Here is a 22,997-nt window from a genome sequence, read left to right on the forward strand (position 1 = left end):
GATTTATGAGTTATTTGTGACAACCTTCGGTCTTAGTTCAAAATTCCTTGCGAGTTTTGTTTACGATGTTTTTCGCAAAATAATGAATGCAGTTAGTATGGAAACAAAATAGCAACTTCATCTGCACACCCTCCCTCCTGGCTTAAGGTAGATCTTAATTACTTGAAATCCTCTACCTGCTTGCTGGACAACATAACTTTCCTTTTACCCACATTTACCTTCATACTACGCCATTCAAAAGATTCCTGCCACTCTTACCCTTCTTTGCAATTCTTCAGTTTCTGCTATAATCACTAGATCTTTTGCCTATAACGATACCCATAGATTTTCATTCCCAATCCCATATACTCAACTCAGTAATCTTAACGAGTACAAACAGAAACGGGCTAAGTTCCGATCCTTGATGTAAACCAATTCTAGCTTCAATATTTATATTTTTCCACAGGCTGGTATCACGGCTGTTCTTGTTCTTTTGGTCATCATTTCAAACAACCTAATAAACTTTTATGGTACTTTCCTCTTTCGTAAACACCACATCACTGTTTCCCTTGGTATTCTATCAAATGCCTTCTCTAGGTCAATAATTGCACAGTAGAGCTTCCGATTACTGTCCATCCTCTCCATTGTAACTGTCTTTTTATAAAGACAACATCAACTGTACCTCTCCCTCCACAGAAACCATCTGCTGCTCACCAGTCTTCAAAATTGTTCGTAATCTTTCATCCAGTATTCTTTCTAAAACTTTCAACAAATGTTCTGGTAGCCGGATTCCTCTATAATTACCACACTCCATATGATCTCACTTCTGTTAAAGCATTTTTACCATCAGACTTTCTTCCTAGATTATCCTTAACAGTTTCATCATTCATTCTTCTCCTTCTGCACTAAGTATCTTCAGCGTTTCAATTTGCGCCCCTGATTGACCTGGAGCTTTGCTCTTCTTCGTTTTACTTGTAGCCTTCTTAACCATGCTTTCAAATGCTCGATGGAGCCACTCATGTATTCATTCAATAACATCGACCTCCCCAGCAGGGATGTCCTGGCTAAATGTAGCAGGGCTTTAGGGCAAGACCTTGGGGTAAATTTTTGATGGCATTGCTCAGCGCTGCATGACTAAGCTTTAAAAATTGCTTAGGGGCTATCTTGATCATCTGTATATCGTCTCGGATTACTTGATTTGTTTATGCATACATATAATATCAATTTCTTTGTTCTATGTTCTATAAGACATTTAGGGAATTTTTGATTATTCTACATACATATATACTGCACATACACCTTAAATTCATGTGAATGAGTAAATAGATGAAAAAAATATGCAAAAAAATGCCAGAAAAAAAACAAATAATAAACACGGTAGTTGCTTATGATTTAACCTTTAGCCAGACACAGAACCACTTGAGTGATTTATGATAACTAAAGTAAGATTTGAAACTGGCGATGCATGTACTTGAAAACCTCCTGACTATGCAAGACCTGGAGGTCAACGGCCTTGGCTTCATGCGGAGGAGAAGATTTCACTGCTGAACTGAGACAGTCTGGCAAGAGCTATGCAACTTAGTGGGTGAAGTTTTCCAAGGCCTCACTATGGCATATCCCTTCTTTTTCGTGCTCTTAGCTTTAGCTTTGAAAGCTGCAACAACTTGTAAGTACTGCATAACGTTAACCTGTAAACTTCTGACTACTGTTCTGCAAGTACAGTAGGGACCATTGGAAATTAATCAGATTTATTGTTGGGCGTCTAGAGGAGTGGTCGTTGTCCTCCCAAAGTGACATAAATTTCCTTGAGGAAACTAAAACGTTTAATTATTACACACTATACCTAAGCATTTCTGAATATACAATACTAGTTGGAACTGCTATATTCTATCTCATCTCGGTAACTGATGACTTTCAGATGGATTATTGTTTCCTAATTTCTGTAATGTTTGACTTTGGTCACTGGCACCTTCCTGAACTTCGTTTTAAACACCTTCAGACTTGTAACTAGTTTGAACTACATATTTTTTCTACATGGAAATTTTTTTTTGCCCACAAACTGTTATTTCATTCAAAGGAAAGTAGACTATTTGTCACACGTTTAGTCTTTAGTGCAAAGGAAGTTTACTGTTCAGGTTGTCACCACTAAATTGTACCGCTTTTGTGCTGTTAAATTCTCATTTTATAACCAGTCATAATGTGTATCAATATATTTGTTCTCTGCAACACCGATAATCTACAGTTTGTAACTGTGTTTAGATTGGCCGTCATCCAGCTCGAGGCCGGTCTTTCTTGACTCTGGCCCCTTTATAAGTATGCAGAGTGAAAGTACTTTGGTACGAGTTTTTTATTAGTATCACCGTCACTGCTGACATTAGTACTTTTACAAGAAGTTTGATAGTCCCAGCTGAGGGCTCAGTACTAACAAACAATCTTTCACAAACTGTCATTCTTGTCTTCATCAGTGAGACGTCATTTTTTATGTATATTCTATATATTTTAATGTATTTCATCCACTTCTTTTCTTTCCCTATTCTTTACTAGTTTTAGAACATATTGTTCTCCTATATTGTCCATACCCCTGTCGATATATTATTTTTTGTTTATTTTGGATTTAATATTGAAAAAGGAATTTAGCCACATAGTCTAAAAAAGTGAAAATCGAATATTCAGTTCTGATACTAAACTAAAGCATCATAAAACGCCTTATAGTTTTTCTCTATCATCCAGTTAACTAAATTTTTACATACGGTATCTTAAACGCTCTCATAACCACACGTCTACCCCACACTCTCCCCGTACTTATATCTTGCTCTGTAACTTTCCACAGCACATGCCCACGAAGACCTTCCCAAATGTTCCACAGAATGTCCCATCTCTGGCTCACCAAAGTTATCCTATGAACCAGGAATGACTTACAGCTATGCTTATTCGGGCTTGTCAGAGGTCCTCATGACAAAAGTGGACCATGGCGTTTCAGCGATAGGCTGGCACGCCGAAGTGAAGCTGACGATTCTAGGCCCATGTGATATTGCTATATCTCTTCTGAACCCTGTCTGGGAAGGAACCGCTGTAGGTAAGTAAGCAGTTGTAGAATATCTGATTTGGTTACTCAGATCAGGTGTTAACAGATCAACTAATGCTGATGACATGAACTGCAACAAAAATTCCAACAAAGTGTAAAAAACCAAACTACTGTATGTGAAGGCAGGCATTAGTTAAAAATTTTTCAAAGTGAAATCTAATATGATAATTTTCTTAAAATCTGTGATGTCTATGCTTAATCAGAGCCCCACAAGGCCTCAGTCCTAGAGAGACATCCTCTGATGGTTGCCATATCAGATGGACATGTCCAGCATGTGTGCAGCCACCCCAATGACGCCATATGGTCCATCAACATAAAGAAGGGCATAGCTTCAGCATTTCAGATTTCACTTCCATCTAACTCTTCCATAAATTCAGGTTTTGAATTTGTAGAGGTAAGGGACTGTGATGCCTAGTTTACACCTTATTTTCTGTTTGCGCTTGCAAGTTATGCCTTTTGAGATTCTTTTCATCTACTGCTGCAACTTTCTTGGAGTAATTAAAATTCTAACTATTTATTTCATGTGGAAAGACCTTCTACTACTAAGCAGTGAAGTATGTTTTTCTCATTTTCTCTTTAGACAGATATCGTCGGCACTTGTCCTACCAAGTACGAGGTGAAGGAAGAAGGGAAAGAAAAAGTTATTATAAAAAAAGAGAAAAACCATCGTAACTGTGAAGATAATTATCCCACTACAGACAAACTTGCTGTAACTTGGCTAAAGACTCCTCTGCCATTAAGTAAATCAGGTTCCCACTGCCAGACGGATATTACAAAGGGGATAGTGACAACTATAGTGTGCCATGATAAAAACACCATACGTCCAGCTTATGGAATTTACAAATACATCGAGACTCATCAGCAATCTAGAATGGAATTGCTACATAAATCAACAGAACACCCCAGCTCTATCTCGAACCTTAGGGGAGAGAGACTGTCGCGAAGGAGTCTCTTATTTGATCATATTGTTGTTGAAAAGGATCTATCCTTAGTAGATCAACTGGATGAAATCATGAAAGATGTATGTGAGAAGACAATGAATGGTATTGAAGAAGATGTGGGATCCCTGATGTCCAAAGCGCTTCATCTACTAAGACATGTTCCTGATGACGATATTGAGCGTATTCTTCAGAAGATACGTAGTGGACAATATTGCTTTCCACACAACAAGCTTGAGTCCCTTTTTCTGGATATTATAGCTTTCATTCATGAACCTGGGGCGGTGAAAGTGATGGTGAATGAACTGACTAATGGTAGAGCAACAAGGATTCGCACTGGCCTCTATACAGTAGCTTTCTTCCTTACAACTCAGCCTAACAGGCCTTCAATAGCATCCCTGCAGCCCTTGTTTGAAATATCTAATCCAAGTCTCTCCTCGGCAGTTCTTGGTGCAGCAGCAATGGTTAATGTTTACTGCCATCACAACCCTCACTGCTACAGAGACCCAGCTGTTCAACAGCTATCAGAAACTCTCAGCCAGAAAATCCAAGAGAAATGTTCTTCTTCTGCAGACAAACTTGTCATTGAGGAAGCCGTTGCATCACTAAAAGCTCTTGGAAATATTGGAGTCATTACTCCTGAGGTTGCAGACACTGTCTTCAAATGTCTGGAGTCAGAGCATGTGGGAAACCAGGTTCGCATAAATGCAGCATATGCTTTCCGGAATGTGAAATGTGAACATCAGGTAAGCCACCTGTGCGGAATTTCTTTAGTATACCTTCTTCTCCTCATTAAATAGAAAGCAGGGAAATGTTTTACATAACCAGAATTTCATGATGTACATTGCTCTTGTTTTTCAACAGGTCACAAATCGTCTCATACACTTGGCCGTTGATCCTGAAATGGACACAGAAATTCGAATTGCATCTTATTTAGTAGCAGTTAGATGCATGACAAAGAAAGATCTTCAATTTGTCATTTCCATGGTCACTCCTGAAAATAATGAACAAGGTAACTAAATACTGTTTTATGCAAAAAAGTATTGCTTTTAAGAAATATTGCTAATATGAAGAGAATTCTGTTGGATACAGTATTTGAAATAGAAAGTTTTAATTAAATGGTACCTATAAGTGTTCATTAGCACATATAATGTATAAGAAAGTGATACATTAGTTCAAGAACTCAGTAGCTTTGAAGACTTGAAATAAAGTAAGAGAACCAACTTCTTGTCTAGTTTTATATGTACTCTAAAATACTTTGTCAGTTTGGCGAGCAAAACTTTCATTAGGCTAAAAAGAAAGGACCTACCATTTATCATAAAACCTTGAATCTTCGGACGTTGTAATGTTTTGTTTAACGTACTCCCTTTTACTCAATTTAATTTTTTGGGGCACGTTGCACCTTTAGAAGCAAGAGATCATTTCGTTGGTCAATTCACACTTCATTAGAGGGACGATATTACATGTTATCAACAAAAAGAAACCGGTTATGACTTATTTGTAATATCACTTTTGTTCTAGCATTTATATATTCACTTTGAGGCAAAATATTGCATGTTGTTGTCAGTAATGAGATCCGAATCCTTTGTTGTTGTTACTGTGTTGGAAAACAGTTTGCTTCTAATAGAAATGCCAATGGCAGTATTGAGGGGAGCTCCATTCCTCAAATTGCTAGCAAGCTAAAGTTATCTGCATCCTTTGTTTCTTCCAGTACGAGGGTTCATCTTGAGTCACCTCATCAACTTGCAGAAATCTACTGCTCCTTATAAAAACAGACTGCGATACTACCTTTCAGATATAGCAGTGCCAAACAACCTCACACTAAACATCATGAAATATTCTCGCAATATAGATTTATCATATTTTGATGTCCAGTTTAAAGTAGGGATAGGCCTTGAATCGAATATTGTATATACTCCTGGGTCATTTGTCCCCCGATCCATAGGGCTCAACCTGACTTCATCCATTGGGGGAACTTTTGTTAATCTGGGAGAATATGGCATCAGACTTGAAGGATTAGACTCTCTTCTTAGAACTCTCTTTGGACCCGGTGGACTTCTTGTTCATAGGTCCTCCATAAGTGAACTGATAAAGAATGTCATATCTTACATTGAGGGACAAGGACTAAGTATGTTGGATGAACTGAGAGAAGAATTCTTGCGAAGAAGGTCCTTTGAACCTTCAAATATTCCTGATTTCCTCAAAAGGATATACAAACATGTTACTGGTAAGCTGCCTAAGATGGACTTCTTTGCTAGGCTGAATGATCAAGAAGCAACATATGGATCTTTTTCATTTGACCCAAATAAAGTCATTGCAGAGATGACTGTTCAAAGGTTCTTTTTATGTCTAGAGCAAGCTCTTCTGAACTTGGCAAATTTGAATGTCGACAATGCACACTTGGGCCATATCTTCTTGCAATACCACTTACCAACAATTCAAGGAATCCCGTTGAAGCTAATGCTTGAAGGAACTGGTGCAATTGGTTTGAAAGCAAAAACAAATCTCCAGAACCTTGTATGGAGAAAAAGTGGAAATATATTACACATGCATCCAACATTCTCTCTACAAGTGGATGGATTTGTTGGTTATGATGCATACTTAGCTGAGAATGGAATTAAAACAAAGACTCTGGCTTCATCCAGTTCGGGAGTTTCTTTAAGTTTAGAGGAAGAAGGGCCAGACCATCTTGAATTTAAAGTCAGTCTTCCAGAGAAGATAGAATTTTTAAACTTTAAGAGTGAGACTTACCTTATAAAGAGAGTGACAGGAGTTGAGGTTAGGGCTTTACCCAGAAACATGAATGATATCAGACTAAGAGGAGAATTCTGCTCTGGAAATGGGTCCTTCTGGGGAATCAAAATATGTCATGAATATGACCTCCCTGATCCAAGTCTTCATAAGGGCATACCTTTCGGACAACCTGCAACATTCAAATTTTACATCAAAAGAGCAAGTGGTCACCAAGCACTGAGAGGGTATATTTTAGACATTCACATTCAGGAAGATGAATTTGGTGAAACGCTAAATATGACACTAAAAGAAGATGGTGGTGGTCTAGAAGGATACCTTGAGGGTACTACAACCTATAAGATAGGCAATGGAATCCTAGATCTCAAATACTTCTGGAATTACCCTAGGCTGCATGAACATCACCATGGCAAGCTTCAGGCTATCAGCCAAGAGAGAGAAAAATCCATTGAAATATCTGGACACGTGACTGGAAATGGTAGACACACTGGAAGAGCATTAAGATGGGAGCTTATGGATAAGTCATCAGGATCAAAAAAAGATGTCGAACTAAATTTCTACCATAATCTTTTTCACGAGTTTCCTCCAGAGTCACGTTTCTTGGTTGCAAAGTTGGTGCAAGAAGATAAACCCGAAGAAGTTCTAGTAAATGTCAGCTTTGCAACTGAAGTAGACTTCTTTGATTTCTTAGACTTTACTTATAGAGGTAAGCATCTCCAAAACTAACTCATAATGTATGCTGTGTGAATGTAACAAAAAAAAATTGTAGACCTAAACTAAGTCAAAGTTAAGATATGCCAGAAAACTTTACCAGGGCATATTGTAATGATTTGCTTATATCTATTTCCCAGCTGAGTTTGCCTTGAAGAAGAATCCAAGGATGAGCCTTCTTCCCATATCCCTCCATAGGTTTGAGTTCCAGGCATTCACTGCAAAATGGAGGATTTTATCCTACTTCCGTCCAGTGAGTGTCTCTGCAATGGAATATACTTCCTTTCTTGAAGTCTTCTTCAGAGAGAAGATGATCTTTGCCATTGATGGAAGGCACCTAATACAACTGAATCACTTTAATGTCATTAATAACCAGATAAAAGGTAAGCCTCATTCAAAATCAAAGGTAATCATAGTCACTCTTTTCAGTATTTGGAAATATTTTCTTTAGCAATATTTTCACAACTACTGCCACTTTCATCAGTATTCCCTAATAATAATAATAATAATAATAATAATAATAATAATAATAATAATAATAATAATAATAATAATAATAATAATAATAATAATATCTAGTGTTTAGGACAATAACTCTTGAATATATAATTTTCTTACTCTTTAAAAAGATCTGCAGCCAGCTCATTTTACTGCTTGCAAGTGGGCCGTAACGCTTAGGCTAAGAAGACCATCATATTCATTTCAAATGCTATAATGCTATAAGAACTTTACTCTTATTTATAATTACTTCACATCTTTTAAGGAATGTTTAGCAACACTCATTACACATTGGTTTGGAGTCTTTATAATGGACCATTAAAAAGAGGTACACTACTCAAGATTTTGGAATCTAATCCAGAAAGGCTAATAACTCATCTTGAAGCAACGCATTCCAAATTAGGAGACTCATATGATACTCTGCTCCTGGTAAGTTATTACTGGCATTTCTACAAAATTTTCTACTTAACTGAAAAGATAAATCTCTATGCTGTTAAGTTCCAAAATTTCAGTGGTGCTAAATAATACGTTTTGAAGTGAATATTCTTAAATCCTGAAGTAAAATAAAGTATATTTTCCTGGTACATTTAGTTACTGATATGGAATTTAATCCCGCATAGCATAAATTTCTCTTCTGTTTAGATCAAAATTCCAAGTTTTATGAGACCAATCCAGTTTGAAAGCGTCGCAGTGGTGCATGAACCTCATTCTTACGCCATAGAAACTTCACTGAAGCACGGCGACCAACTTATCCTCCATTACAGTGGGCCAGTCGCTCTCCTTCTAACTTCCAAAGTTTCACATATCCAGGCAAATCTCAGCATCTCTTCCATATCTGGAGGACCATACAGAGTGCTCACAACAGTCATATTTGCTGAAAAGAAACAAGTTCTGGCTCTCAGCCTGAACAGTGAAGCAGGACCTCTCTTTGCCATTGAATGGAAAATAGATGCTGAAACTTTCATCAACTATGGCTTCCATCTACAGCTCCACAATATCATTAATAATAAAGTTAGTCTCGTCATTGGTCATCACTTTGTTCATCTTGGTTTTGATAACATTTTGAGGCCAGATACCCGTAAAGCTGTGAGGTCGAAAGGATTTGCTGACATTGATTTTTCCCGGAAGAAGGCCAAGGGTGAACTTTCCTGGGATGCTGACAGAGACCCATTACGGAAAATTCAAGCTGAGATCACTGTCGTCAAAGTAAACTCGAGTTCGGAATGCTATAGAATATTGTAAGTTTCACAGTGAAATTAAATGAATGTTACAGTATATTTAACAACTATGGTTACATCACTTGTCATATGTATTCTGGAGGGCAGTAAGATGGGTGTGTTATCTGCTAGTAACATCAGTGTATCAGGCATTTCCTAAATCAATTTTACATCAGGAAAGCTGATATAATGAGCAACCAAAAACTTTTATTGAATTCAGGCCAAAAGCATATAGTTGCAATTAAAACAATAACCTGCATATTCAGAGTAGTAAGGTCATAGGATATCCTACAGATAGAGAAAGGGCCAAATGTTTAGAATGTGTTTCTGCTTGTTACTTTACTCATTTCCAGAAACAAATAGGTAGTTGTTGCCATCGTGGCAACAATTGCAGTGTATATTCTTGCTATCATGAGGAATCTCTACCATGGATATATCGTCTGTAAAAATATATACTATTAATTCCTTATAAAAAGAGCTTCTGGGAGGAAATGATCATTCGTGTTGGTAAAATTTTAGTTTGGTAATGAATTTTTTCAAGAATTCTGAGCACTTTCTTTGTTTGTTGTAAAAAAAAATCTAGTTTTCAAAATTTTCCTGATTGCTGGGACCAATATTAACATTTCAGTGGAGGATGGACATTGATAAGAAGCCGGTACGTATTCACAACTAGAATAGATTTGGAATCTCCCTCTGCCGGACATGCTGGGAATACTACTGTACAGTTTAGCTTAACAACGCCTGAAAAGAGTTTTGACTTCAACACGGAGTTTGCTGTCCAGCAGGAAAGGAACAATATCAGACTGACAACAGAGACTATTTTCAACTCTCTGGAAACCAAAGAATATAAATTATCTAGTGAAACAGTGCTGACTGATCTAGCTGGCCGATTCAATTATTTGCTGAGCTCTAAGGTGGAAATAAAGTTACCTGATAGAGATAAAACATATGCTGAGCTAGAGGTAAAACACCAGACATTTGCCAGTCTCGGAGAAGTTTTTGTAAAGGTAAGAGTCAGTTTGAGGAAATCAGATCAAGTATACATAGTTTCCTTTGTAATTGCCTATTTTAGCTCTCTTACAGCCTCGTGACAATACTTTTCCTCACTATTAATGGACCAAGGGTGATTCTGTATCTCTCCAGTACAGTTTTCTGATCAGTTTTCAAAATTAAAATACAATGGATGATAGTCAATAGGTTGTTTGTCTACAGTAAAGTTATTTTTAACTGTAAAAGTATTAACATAAAATGGATGAAAATATGGTTTAATCCCACTGTTATTTTAAAGTAGGTAAAGCTATCATGAATATTTGTGCCAAAAGTTTAAATTAGATTTTAGGTAAATCAAGATGTGTTCATCTTAGTTTTCTTCGTAGGCTCTTTGCATGAATAGTGAAGAGGAAAAGCGGCTCAGTTTCACTAGGTGATGAAATGGTTCATCTGGTTATCACAATGATAAATTTCCTTACATGCTCATCTGAGGAAGAGTCGTGGCTTTGAATCATTATTTGACAATCATAAGTAACCAAACTGACTGGCAAATAATAAAAGTAAGAAATATAAAGAAAAAAGTGAAAATACTAACAAATGCTTTATGTTTTAGATGAGGATGAAATCCCCTTCACTGAAAAAGCCTATGGAGGTTACAGTCACACTGAACAAGAAACAGCATTCTTTCAATGCTTTGTGGAACATTGAAATTGACACACCCGTTAAGAGTGCTGGTGTTGAAGTAGTCGTAACTCCTGAGAATGGACTAAAGACTTTTGACTTCAGCTTGGACTTGACGTCCATCAGAGATCTACTAAAGACTTTAGAAAACGTTCTCAATGTCCACATTCCTCCCGAGAGAGTTCATGTGACCAGTAGCTCCAAGAGATGGTTGTACCACATCCATTATGACCGAAATCATCAAACGGGGTCGCGTCTTAAACTCCAGTTGCCTTCAAGAACTCTGGATACTAATATAACTACTTTACCTGCGGGATTCATAATCAGGATCATTCCAGACGGAAGTAGCTCACTGGCAGAGTATGAATTTCGCATTCAGACTCCAAACAGATGGTTATCTGTGAATGAAGAATTGAAGATCACAAGCCAATTCAAGCATCCTAATATGAAGAGAGAGATGTCTGCGGATGTTCAATATAAGAGAAGAGGGGCCAGGATAGAAGGGAAAATTATCCTTGATGTACTACCTGACTCTAAAGAGAAGATCACTGGTACCATAACATCCAGGCAATTATCGGATAACAGCATAAATATTGAGATAATCGCTAGTGGGCGAGTAAGTACCAGTAGGATTTATGGTTTGAATGGTCTTAAATATTATGATAGCCTGTTAATGAAAGTAAAAGTTAGTATGCATTCACATCAGAAGTTACAACCATTTTCATTTTCTTTTTAAGTCATATGCAGCCTTAGATTGTAATTAAACAAAGTTTAATCAATAGAAATTTATCTGAAAAATATCTAAACTATTTGTTGGTCGTGTCTCTTATTTTGATGTATGCCTGCAGATGCAGTATGTCTCAAAGCCTAAGACATCCTCTGTTGCTTTCAGATCTTGAAGACAACTCCAAAAATCACACTAACTATTGCACGGTCACCATATGCTTTTAGCTTCGACTTTTTCCTACATACAGCCATAACCAAGCAACCAGCGATCTTTTTATCAGGAAAACTTAACCAAATCAGTAACAGTAACATGGCTGGGACTCTCTCTTTGGTTTCCAGTGGACAGAAAGAGCTAGAAATATCAGGTACCATCGGCGCAGAGGACCGCTCTTCCTGCAATGGGGTGAAGATGATAGCCGTATCACATTCAAGGATCACTGGAAACCACAACATACATGCCCAGCTATGCTTGCCCGGTGTCCTTAAGGTCTGGTTGAAGAACCGAGACAATGGCAAGACTCACGAGATGGCAATAGGTTTACCTGATCTGAAGACAGCTGAGTTGCGCCTTCAGACTGGAAGCCCAAGAAAGAGAGTTAACAAGCCTGCTCTCCTCATGCAAGCAATGGTAACCCCAAGTCAGATAATAGTTCTTGATCTACGACATGATGGCAAAGAAATTAGTGCTATTGAGGTAAGGGGAATTACATTGTTGGAAAAAATAAACTTTTCATTATTGCTATTGCAAAAATATTTGGAATTTCAGCTGAGGATCATTGTTCAGAGGAAATCGCAATTACTTCTCTGGAGAACTTGTTGCTTTTAGTATATTCATATTAGGTATATATGCACATTTATGACCACGATAGCCTTGTGAATTATTGCTGAGTAATCCGTATGAAATATATCTATGTCGTTGCACTGCACTGTGTTAGTTTTGTCAGGACAGTCGGGAAAACTTAAGAGAGAAGTGAATGTATTTGTTGCATTAATATTTCAGGTAGCCTTTGTCATCGGAAAATAGCAATAAAGACAATGGAGATAACTGACAAAGGGCTTCTCAAGGCATATGGATGGAAATTTAGTAAATGGGCTCTTAGATACTGTTGAAAGATGACAAGTATCTCTCGATTAAGGGTGATTCTGGGTGAATCAACTTCTTTTAAGCCATATTTCACGCGTCAGTAAAATTTTCCCGTCACTTTTGCGTAAAAATTCTTTGATATGACCTGTAAATAACACATTTTTTGGTGCAATGCTAAGAATTACACAGCAGTTGTTGGTAGTCTCGGACCATCCAAGCGTAAAAGTACAAACACAAACTTTAGCTGGTCAACCGCATTGATTCTTGATTTGAAAGTAGTTGATCCTTAACATTTGGTCAAGTATTGAGTTGTTAGTAAGTTCACTCCCATTGGTTGCCAAAGGAATTAAACATTTCTTTTCGTTGTTATTTCTTAAATTGGAATGTTAATAATTTTGAGTGAAAAGAGAAACACCGTTGTTATCTATGATACTGTTATAGAATGTACTTGAATATCTAGTGACCTAAGTGTTATATTTTCCATTCCAGTTGAAATTTTACGCTCTTAGTATTATATACTGTACTTCAATTTCCGTACAGTAATAATACTACCAGCCCCTTTACTTTATTGGCTGCTCTATTTCTGCCGATAAAATCTATAGAGAGTAAATTTTTTTTTTTGTTCTCTCCATTCTTCTAAAACTTTAGTCATTTTAAAATTTGTATCCAAAGAAAGCGGATGCATATGAGAAGCAAAGACTGCAAAATGAATTTTGAAAATGCTAAAGTAATATTCAACTAAAACTGTCTCAAGAGAAAATAAATAGGTTTAGATAGATTTATAAAGAAATTTATATATGCAAGTTAAACATGCACGCATCAGTGCACGTGGCACAAGTTTCTCCTCCCTTCTTACTTATTCCTTTTCAGAAAACTTGGTCAGCACAGCTTTCCCTGGCGTCCCAAGCCATGAGGTCCTGGCTGTCCGTCATGCACAAGGAAATGATTTCTCCTGATTCCGAAACCTCTGCAGCCTTGGCAGAAGCATCCAGACTGTGGCACGAAGTCTTCCATGAAGTATTAGTAATATATAATGAGATGGACAACCACGTTATCCTCATCATAGAGGGCGTGAGATACCTGGTATTTGGAAATCATCTCACCTATGAGCTGGCAGTCAAGTACAACGCCTTCTGGACTCACTTGACCAGTGTGGTGCATCACGGGACGGCTACTGTGTCGAAAATGGTTTCTGTTTTTTTCAGCGAGTTTGGAGATTTGGACAAATTCTTCATTGATGGTAAAAGAAAGTCTTATGTCCTTACAAGATTAATTCTATTCCATCATATTTTTTAGGGTGTCTATAGCGGGCCACTTTGATGGCAAGTCACTAGCATTTACTCCAATATAGTTTTATTACTCAGAAAAGCAAAACCTGGTGTATGATTCTGCGTGAAATGTAACATACTTAAATCGGCAGCACCAAATCTACATATTTTCTCTTATGGATAAGGTCTGTCGCCTTACAGATACTGATGCTCAAAATAGGAATGGAATTATCTAAAGGACTGGCCGAATTTTTTGATGGTCTCTGAGGGAAAGTTAGTATAACTTGACAGTAATGGTTCCCCTCTGCCGTACTTTTAGCTAATTTATAACGCATGAATTGGCACGAGTTAAAAAGCATTATGTAATATCATGTGGTGGTTGAAGTGCATTAGACTAATCAGTAAGAGAGAGAGAGAGAGAGAGAGAGAGAGAGAGAGAGAGAGAGAGAGAGAGAGAAATGCTACTTTTGAATTTCATCACTTGTAACACATTTAGTGCCAACTATTAGCAACTGTGTTTAAATTATTATCCGTAATCAAGAGTGCATAAACACATCAAAATATGAAGACACTAGAAAACTGAATGATATATTGGAAACAGAAGCTCGGGATATATACAGATTTTCTTTCACTTCCATGCAGTAGGTTGCTCCTCTTTTCTCTAACACTGAATATTACCTTTGAAAGTTCTTAGTTTGGTAACTGACAAGAACGTTTTTCCTGCAACACATCATGATTTTGTTGACAATTATTCATAACTGCATCGTCATCATTCACTGAGCCATGTGATCATTATGTTGTTTGCATGGATAAGTGTCGTCACAAAGTCAAAAAACCGCGATGCTGCTGCTCAGATTCTATCAAAGACAAATAACAATAAACACAGAGGCAAGCTGAAGAAAAATCCAGGTACTAATCTGGTAACTAACGGAACTGTTATCTTTTTTAACAGCTATACGAAGGTACATCCATTTCTTTGAAACGGGGCAAGTACCTGAAGACTTCTGGCACGTGGTAGGCAGAATCCAGCAATCTCCTTTCTACAGGATTCTGAAGGAAGGACTCGAGGGTATAGTAAGTTTTCGACCTGAGGATTTAGCAGCATGCAAGCAGGTTATATCGGGCGGGCTCCTAACATTAGGAAAGGATTTCCAGAACCTCAGAGCATATCTCAGCCAACTTCCTGAGGTAAAAGACGCCACAAAGTGGATTCTTCGACAGCTGGATTTTGTAAGTCCTGTTAGAGCATACGATTTTTTCTTTATGTTGAAGGAATTTATTAACTACCTTCAGGAGATTAGTTTCATTACGTAAAGCATATTGTGTCATTGTAATTTAAAAAGATGTCTCAACATAATTGTAATGATAGGACTGAAGATATCATGACACTTTCCCATTTCTTTAAACAGCGGCGCCAGATTGTCCAGGCTTTCGACACCATAGTATACAGATCAGTGCAAAGATCGATGATAGTTGCCTTGGAACTAGAAGACAACAACATACAGATACTGCTCCCCTTGCGCAAATCTGCAACCTCGTTAATTCAAGCGGTGTCAAGTATATCATATAATCCTCTTCCCATACTTGACAGTGTGCCTTGGTCGTATGTAGGGTATGCAGACACTCGAGCCTTATGGACTTATATATATTATTGGCCAAGTAGAGTAGTTCATGGTTTCCCGCCGTACAACCGCACTGCTCTGCTTGTAGGAGACCATGAAATCCTCACCTTTGATGGCACAGTTTTGCGGGCTCCAAATTCCCACTGCAAAGTTCTTCTTTTGGCCTACGGCTCAACTCATCTTACAACAGAGCATCCTCATGGTTTAACTCACTCTAAACTTGCTCTGACAGCATCTGGCATCAACGTTGTCGTTAATCCAGATTACACAGTCATTATCAATGGCAGGAGAATGGAACTGGGGTATGAAGAGAAAGGGGATGTCAAGGTATGGAAGAAGCCCTTGGAAGTTGAGGTACAGACACCAATGATTCAACTACAAATTGGCCGGGAAGTCGGTTACATTTCAATTGAACTGAATGGATGGACTTTTGGACAAGTAGGGGGATTACTAGGCACATACGACGGTGAAGCTGGAAATGACTGGCTGATGCCCAGCGGAAGGAGAGCGACCACCTATAAGCAACTCGTGACGTCATGGCAGGAGAACCAACACTGCAGAAGCCCTGCCATCAGTCCGGCTCATCCTTTTGACTTCTCGCCCAAGCACCTTGTAATGTGCCGAGTGATGTTAGGTATTTCCACGCACTGCAGGGGAGTGATTGATCCTGACCCTTTCATCCAGATGTGCTACGGCACCGCAGACCCTTGTGACGCGATGAGAGCTTACCGCGAGGTTTGTTTTCGTAGAGGGATTCCGATTCCTTCAGTTGCCTATGCTTGCTAGAGCAGTTGTCTACAGTTAGTCTCCTATAGCTGTAGTCGTGTTTTGTCACTTCATAGTTAGAGATATGAATGTCGTCGTATTTGGTTTCTTCCTGCCCGTTTTAGTGGCAATGAAGAGCAAATTGTTTCCCCGCAAGTACGATTTCAGATTACTGTAATAATAAATAAATCCTAGATTTTTATTCTGCATCTTTATAGATTTCAGATGGTATTTAACATTTTTATTGTCTTATGAACTGTATAGAGAAAACAAGAAAGGAATTTAAAACAGCTGAAGTACAGTAGAAAAAATTGCTTTCCTGAAAAATCTGGTAAACGTGAATAATAACGAACTTTGGCAAACGGAATATACACTTTTTCTAAGGGAATGTTTTGCCATCCATAACGCCTACTTGGAGTTATTTGTAACCCTTCAGTCTTCATCTAACCTGACTTACCTGGAAAATAATCCTGATTTTGATGCCGAATCTCTTGGTTACTTTGTCTTAATGATGCCTTCCTAACAACATGATTCAGTCATCAAATCATAAAAAAAACTATTAGTAAGTTACCTTATGTCCACAAACAGATTGAATTTTTAATTTACTCTTATAGTGTAGAAGCGAGCGGCGTGAGAGGGGAATGGTAACAATGACACAGTTGTTCCTTTAAGGTATTAGACAAGATAAGAGACAAAAGTCTTTCATACTCTTCAAAAGAAAAAGTTTACAGATATTTTTGCGTGCTGATTTTCCTACGAAACACACACGCGCACACACACATGTTATCAGCACTTGAACTGTTCAAATGAAGCGGCATAACAGGGAAAGAAGTTTTCAAAAAATATAATCTTTCCTTCGTTGTTGACGGCAAGATTGCTCTGATATCAGTGTGATTTGCCCAAGGACACTGGAAGAAGGATTTGAACCTAATCCCCTGTTTACTCATCAGCCTCTGTCTCTCTTACAGCTTTCGTTTGTCTACCTGTCTGTCTTCCTCTCCATTAGGAACAAACCTTTGAACATTGGTCTTCAGAACCAGTGGAATGTATTACCACTTCGCCATCAGTTCTTGTAAAGAAATATATAAGAGAAAATAGATATTTTTAAAACCAAGTAAAATAATTAGTTAAGAGAAAGTCTTTAAAACTATGGAGTTCTATATTAAGAATAACGAAAAATAAAAAAAATCTTTATAAAGTTTAAACCAGGGTCTTCAGACCTTGGCTTTAAACAACTTCAAGAAAAAATTAGACGATCGAGGAACGTAACAAGTGACATTTCTCAAAGAAGGTAAAGCTATTCGTAACGACAACAACAATGCTGTTCAGCAAGAAAGAGCAGAGAAAGTCGCTCAACTGAGAGAGAGATGGGTTGGAGGTGGGGCTTGGGGAAGACGGGAATAGAACGAGCGAAACTGAAGCGCATGAAAGTTGTCCATAAAAGGCAAAATCCGTCTGCATTCTTCACTAGCTGACTGAGAACTTCCGTTTACTTCATCTACCTGGATTTCCCAAAGAGGAAACTGTGGAAATGAGGTGGGGGAAGGCGATGCCTCAGAAGCATCGTAAGGGTGCTTACCCGTAATTGGAAGTGAAACCTTTGGTACACATTTCAGCGTTCTCCAGAGCTTCTGGAAACCAGGATGCAGTAATAATTACCTCTGTAGACTTATAGAAACTGCAGCTGCTTGAACTCGCTGTAACGGAAGTCACCCGTTTGGTAAAGTGACCCCCATTTCAGTTGTCGCCCCATGCATCGGTGTATTCATTCCATTGCTGTTACGAGCAAGGTCTGGGGAAAAGTCCTTGGTAATGAGACCTCTGGAGACGAGGGTACCACAATTAATTGCCTATTGATGCAGTTCGGTTAGACTCACTTAGTGACTAAAATCTCCCTTTCGCTAGTCACCCCCATAACTATATAGTATATCACAACCACGGTAGTAGTTGCCCCCAAGCTTTGGTCGCTCAATTCTGTCCATAACCCCCGGTGACTTCACCCCATGGCTGAAGCGAGGCCATCGAAATTGAGAAGGCAGGCTTAACTATCCTTTTTAAAATTACGTGACGTCAGTGGAGTAGGCGGAGAGCTACCACAGCAGCGCAGGTCAGCGTCGCCTCAGTTACCCTTTTGGGTCTTGTTAGTCAAGGTTATGTGTGGAAAACCTGAACTTTTTTGTTAGGAAAAACATATTTCTTAGAGAGAACTTCGGTGGCGTTGCCGTCCAAATACCGCGTTCCGTGGGGCAAAGACGATTACTTATGCCGAGATGTTCAAGTTTCGAGATGGCGAAGAACGGCAAAAACAGTGACCCTGCTTTCGCAAGAATATTTTGCCTCCGCGTAAAATACACGGGTGAGTTCAGACTATCAAAATCAGTATATATAGGTGTAATATATATATATATATATATATATATATATATATATATATATATATATATATATATATATATATATATATATATATATATATATTACATAGGCTATATATAGATAGATAGATTTCTTTAGATTTGTTGCACGATATTTATTGCAAAACACTAAGGAAGCCTGAGACGTTTCTGAAGACTGGTGATGGCCAATGATTATTGAGTGATAAAGAGAGAAATTTAAAAAAAAAAAAATTGAATTAGTTATCAGAAGATACTCTATATATTTCAGATTTATTTTTTTTTGCCAACGGAATATGCTCTAACGTTAACTCACTTGCTAGAGAAAGAGAGCGCGCGACTAAATTAGTCATATTAGCGGTACTCCTCAGGTTGACGCCCTTTTACCGCACTTGCGGTCGAGCATCAGCGCCTTCGCCAACTTTCTCCAGCGTAACCTGAGGTAGATAGGAAGCACCTGACAGGAAGTGACGTCATCCTCATAATAATAGCGATCAAAAAAATGTTGAATCAGTGCTGAACTCCGTCTCTCTCTCTCTCTCTCTCTCTCTCTCTCTCTCTCTCTCTCTCTCTCTCTCTGTCTCTCTCTCTCTCTCTTTCTCTCTCTCTCTCTCTCTCTCTCTCTCTCTCTCTCTCTCTCTCTCTCTCTCTCTCTTAAAAAGAATCCGTCAGTTAAGAGGGGAATATACACTGACCAACAACCGTAGGATGACTCGAAAAGTAACTCCGAACAAGTTTCATTCCCGTTCAGCAATGTTAGGAATCCATATTGGACAGTTCGCAGCTCGTGGCGGGCTACTTGATTCAAAATGAATTGCCATAGGTAGGATGAAGCCTCTCTCCTCGCCTCCGACCCTCCAGATCGAGTGCTAAGACTGAAGAAGCCCTTAGTGATATCACGAGCTTGAAAGACTTCTGTCAGGAAGGAGGCTCGAAAAGAACACGTAGACTTTTGGAGCAAATCGAAATGGCATAAAGTAATCGAATAGGTACCCAATGAACCCCGTATACGAAGTAAAGAAAGATGAAGAAAGAAAGAGCAAGGGACATAGATAATAACTATTATTAAATACATTTCATTATTTATGAGTAAGTATATATATATATATATATATATATATATATATATATATATATATATATATATATATATATATGCAGATTATAATTATATTATATATGTGCAGATTATTTATGACTTTGGTTTAGAGGCAGCTACAAAGGCCAAGGTCACTGCCATTGTAGATGTAAGACACTGAATCTGACAATAGCAATGATCCGTATCAGTAATAGCACAGCGCATCAGGTACTCCAGTCAACGAAGCAAACTATCGAACTACTATATAATTGACAGAAGTAAAAGAACCCTCAATTATCTACCTGTCCATCTATCTATCTATGTATATATATATACATACATACATACATATATGATATATATATATATATATATATATATATATATATATATATATATATATATATATATATATATATATATATATATATATATATATATATATATATATATATATATATATATATATACACTATACACATATATATATATATATATATATATATATATATATATATATATATATATATATATATATATATATATATATATATATATATATATATATATATATATATATATATATATATATATATATATATAATAGATATACAGATAGTTGGGAGCATTTCGATTTCTATCAGTTGTACAGTAGTTCGATAGTTCACCTCATTGACTGGAAGCGTACTATCGAACTACTGTATGACTGACAGAAATATACGAACTCTCAATTGTCTATCTCTCTCTCTCTCTCTCTTCTCTCTATATATATATATATATATATATATATATATATATATATATATATATATATATATATATATATATATATATATATATATATATATATATATATATATATATTCTCTCTCTCTCTCTCTCTCTCTCTCTCTCTCTCTCTCTCTCTCTCTCTCTCTCTCTCTCTCTCTCTCTATATATATATATATATATATATATATATATATATATATATATATGTATATATGACTTTTATCACATCACCGTGATTCATTTACAACCAGTAAGCTACAAGCGACCATTAATATGCATTCGCTCTACCTCGGAAATAATATATTTTCATATATGTTACCGAAGGGGAATTTTTTTTTTAGTTGATAATAAGTTCGTCGTCTCGTGGGCTCGAACCAGCGAAGGACAAGAACTCAGGACTACAGTGGACGCAATTAACCCACGCGACCAGCAAGTGAGGTATAAGTGGATATCGTCTCCCATATACAAATCGCCCGTCGAACTCAGGTGTTTGTATTTTAGAGACGATATCCACCCACCTCTGCCATGCTAACCGTGTAGTGCGTTTGTCGCACGCAGCCATATTATGACTTTTTATCACATCACCGTTATTCATTTACAATCAGTAAGCTACAAACGTCCTTTAATATCCAATTCGCTCTACCTCGGCAATAATATATTTTCATATATGTTACCGAAGGGGAATTTTTTTTTTAGTTGATAATAAGTTCGTCGTCTCGTGGGCTCGAACCAGCGAAGGACAAGAACTCAGGACTACAGTGGACGCAATTAACCCACGCGACCAGCAAGTGAGGTATAAGTGGATATCGTCTCCCATATACAAATCGCCCGTCGAACTCAGGTGTTTGTATTTTAGAGACGATATCCACCCACCTCTGCCATGCTAACCGTGTAGTGCGCTTGTCGACGCAGCCATATTATGACTTTTTATCACATCACCGTGATTCATTTACAATCAGTAAGCTATAAACGTCCTTTAATATCCAATTCTCTCTACCTTGGCAATAATATATTTTCATATATGTTACCGAAGGGGAATTTTTTTTTTAGTTGAGTTGATAATAAGTTTGTCGTCTCGTGGGCTCGAACCAGCGAAGGACAAGAACTCAGGACTACAGTGGACGCAATTAACCCACGTGGCCAGCAAGTGAGGTATAAGTGGATATCGTCTCCCATATACAAATCGCCCGTCGAACTCAGGTGTTTGTATTTTAGAGACAATATCCATCCACCTCTGCCATGCTAACCGTGTAGTGAGTTTGTCTCACGCAGCCATATTATGACTTTTTATCACATCACCGTTATTCATTTACAATCAGTAAGCTACAAACGTCCTTTAATATCCACTGCTCTACCTCGGCAATAATATATTTTCATATATGTTCGGGGAATTTTTTTAGTTGATAATAAGTCATCGAACCAGCGAAGGACAAGAACTGACTACAGTGGACACAATTAACCCACGCGGCCAGCAAGTGAGGTACGGTGGATATCGTCTCTATATACAAATCGCCGTCGAACTCAGGTGTTTGTATTTTAGAGACGAATCCACCACCCTCTGCCATGCTAACCGTGTAGTGCGTTTGTCGCACGCAGCCATATTATGACTTTTTATCACATCACCTAAGCTACAAACGTCCGATTTAATATATTGGGAGCAATAATATACTTACCGAAGGGGAATTTTTTTAGTTGATAATAAGCGATTGGTGCTGGTCGCGTGGGTTCGAGTCCAAAGAACAAGAAGTTCAGGACTGCTGGTCGGACGCAATTAACCCACGCGAACTTGATTATCAACCACAACAAAATTCGAACTCAGGTGTTTGTCGGAGATGATATCCACCATGAAATATATTATTGTGCGAGGTAGAGCGATATTATGACTTTTATCACATCACCGTTATTCATTTACGTTACAAACGTAGCTTACCTCGGTAATAATATATTTTCATATTGTAATTTTTAGTTGATGAATAACGGTGATCGCCCGTCGAACTCAGGTGTTTGTATTTTGATAAAAGTCATAGCGCGCAGCCATATTAGGACTTTTTATCACATCACCGAGGTAGAGCAAATTGGATATTAAAGGACGTTTGCTGATTGTACTGAATAAATGAAAACGTGATAAAAGTCTACACGGCGACAAACGCTACACGGTTAGCATGGCAGAGGTGGGTGGGTATCGTCTCTAAAATACAAACACCTGAGTTCGACGGGCGATTTGTATATGGGAGACGATATCCACTTATACCTCACTTGCTGGTCAGCGTGGGTTAATTGCGTCCACTGTAGTCCTGAGTTCTTGTCCTTCGCTGGTTCGAGCCCACGAGACGAACTTATTATCAACTAAAAAAATTCCCATTCAGTAACATATATGAAACTTATTATCAACTAAAAAAAATTCTTCCTTTGTAAATGAATCATGATGATAAAAAATATA

At 37.7% G+C, this 22,997-nt stretch overlaps 1 protein-coding gene across 1 annotated transcript in view; it reads left to right on the top strand.

Annotated features, from left to right (window-relative positions):
• The window catches only part of LOC136841961 (vitellogenin-like), a 32,812-nt gene extending 16,297 nt beyond the window's left edge, over nucleotides 1–16,515 (top strand). Inside the window, exons 2-15 of the mRNA XM_067109369.1 lie at nucleotides 2,810–3,055; nucleotides 3,268–3,458; nucleotides 3,645–4,748; nucleotides 4,867–5,014; nucleotides 5,714–7,459; nucleotides 7,605–7,847; nucleotides 8,228–8,391; nucleotides 8,605–9,200; nucleotides 9,808–10,186; nucleotides 10,783–11,466; nucleotides 11,743–12,270; nucleotides 13,531–13,900; nucleotides 14,881–15,158; nucleotides 15,338–16,515. Coding sequence (XP_066965470.1) covers nucleotides 2,810–3,055; nucleotides 3,268–3,458; nucleotides 3,645–4,748; nucleotides 4,867–5,014; nucleotides 5,714–7,459; nucleotides 7,605–7,847; nucleotides 8,228–8,391; nucleotides 8,605–9,200; nucleotides 9,808–10,186; nucleotides 10,783–11,466; nucleotides 11,743–12,270; nucleotides 13,531–13,900; nucleotides 14,881–15,158; nucleotides 15,338–16,336 — 7,676 coding nt within the window. The 3' untranslated portion in view covers nucleotides 16,337–16,515. The remainder of the gene's footprint in view (nucleotides 1–2,809; nucleotides 3,056–3,267; nucleotides 3,459–3,644; nucleotides 4,749–4,866; nucleotides 5,015–5,713; nucleotides 7,460–7,604; nucleotides 7,848–8,227; nucleotides 8,392–8,604; nucleotides 9,201–9,807; nucleotides 10,187–10,782; nucleotides 11,467–11,742; nucleotides 12,271–13,530; nucleotides 13,901–14,880; nucleotides 15,159–15,337) is intronic.
• The last annotated feature ends 6,482 nt before the right edge of the window (nucleotides 16,516–22,997 follow it).

The sequence above is a fragment of the Macrobrachium rosenbergii genome, chromosome 9 (assembly GCF_040412425.1).
Source record: "Macrobrachium rosenbergii isolate ZJJX-2024 chromosome 9, ASM4041242v1, whole genome shotgun sequence".
Taxonomy (NCBI): Eukaryota; Metazoa; Arthropoda; class Malacostraca; order Decapoda; family Palaemonidae; genus Macrobrachium; species Macrobrachium rosenbergii.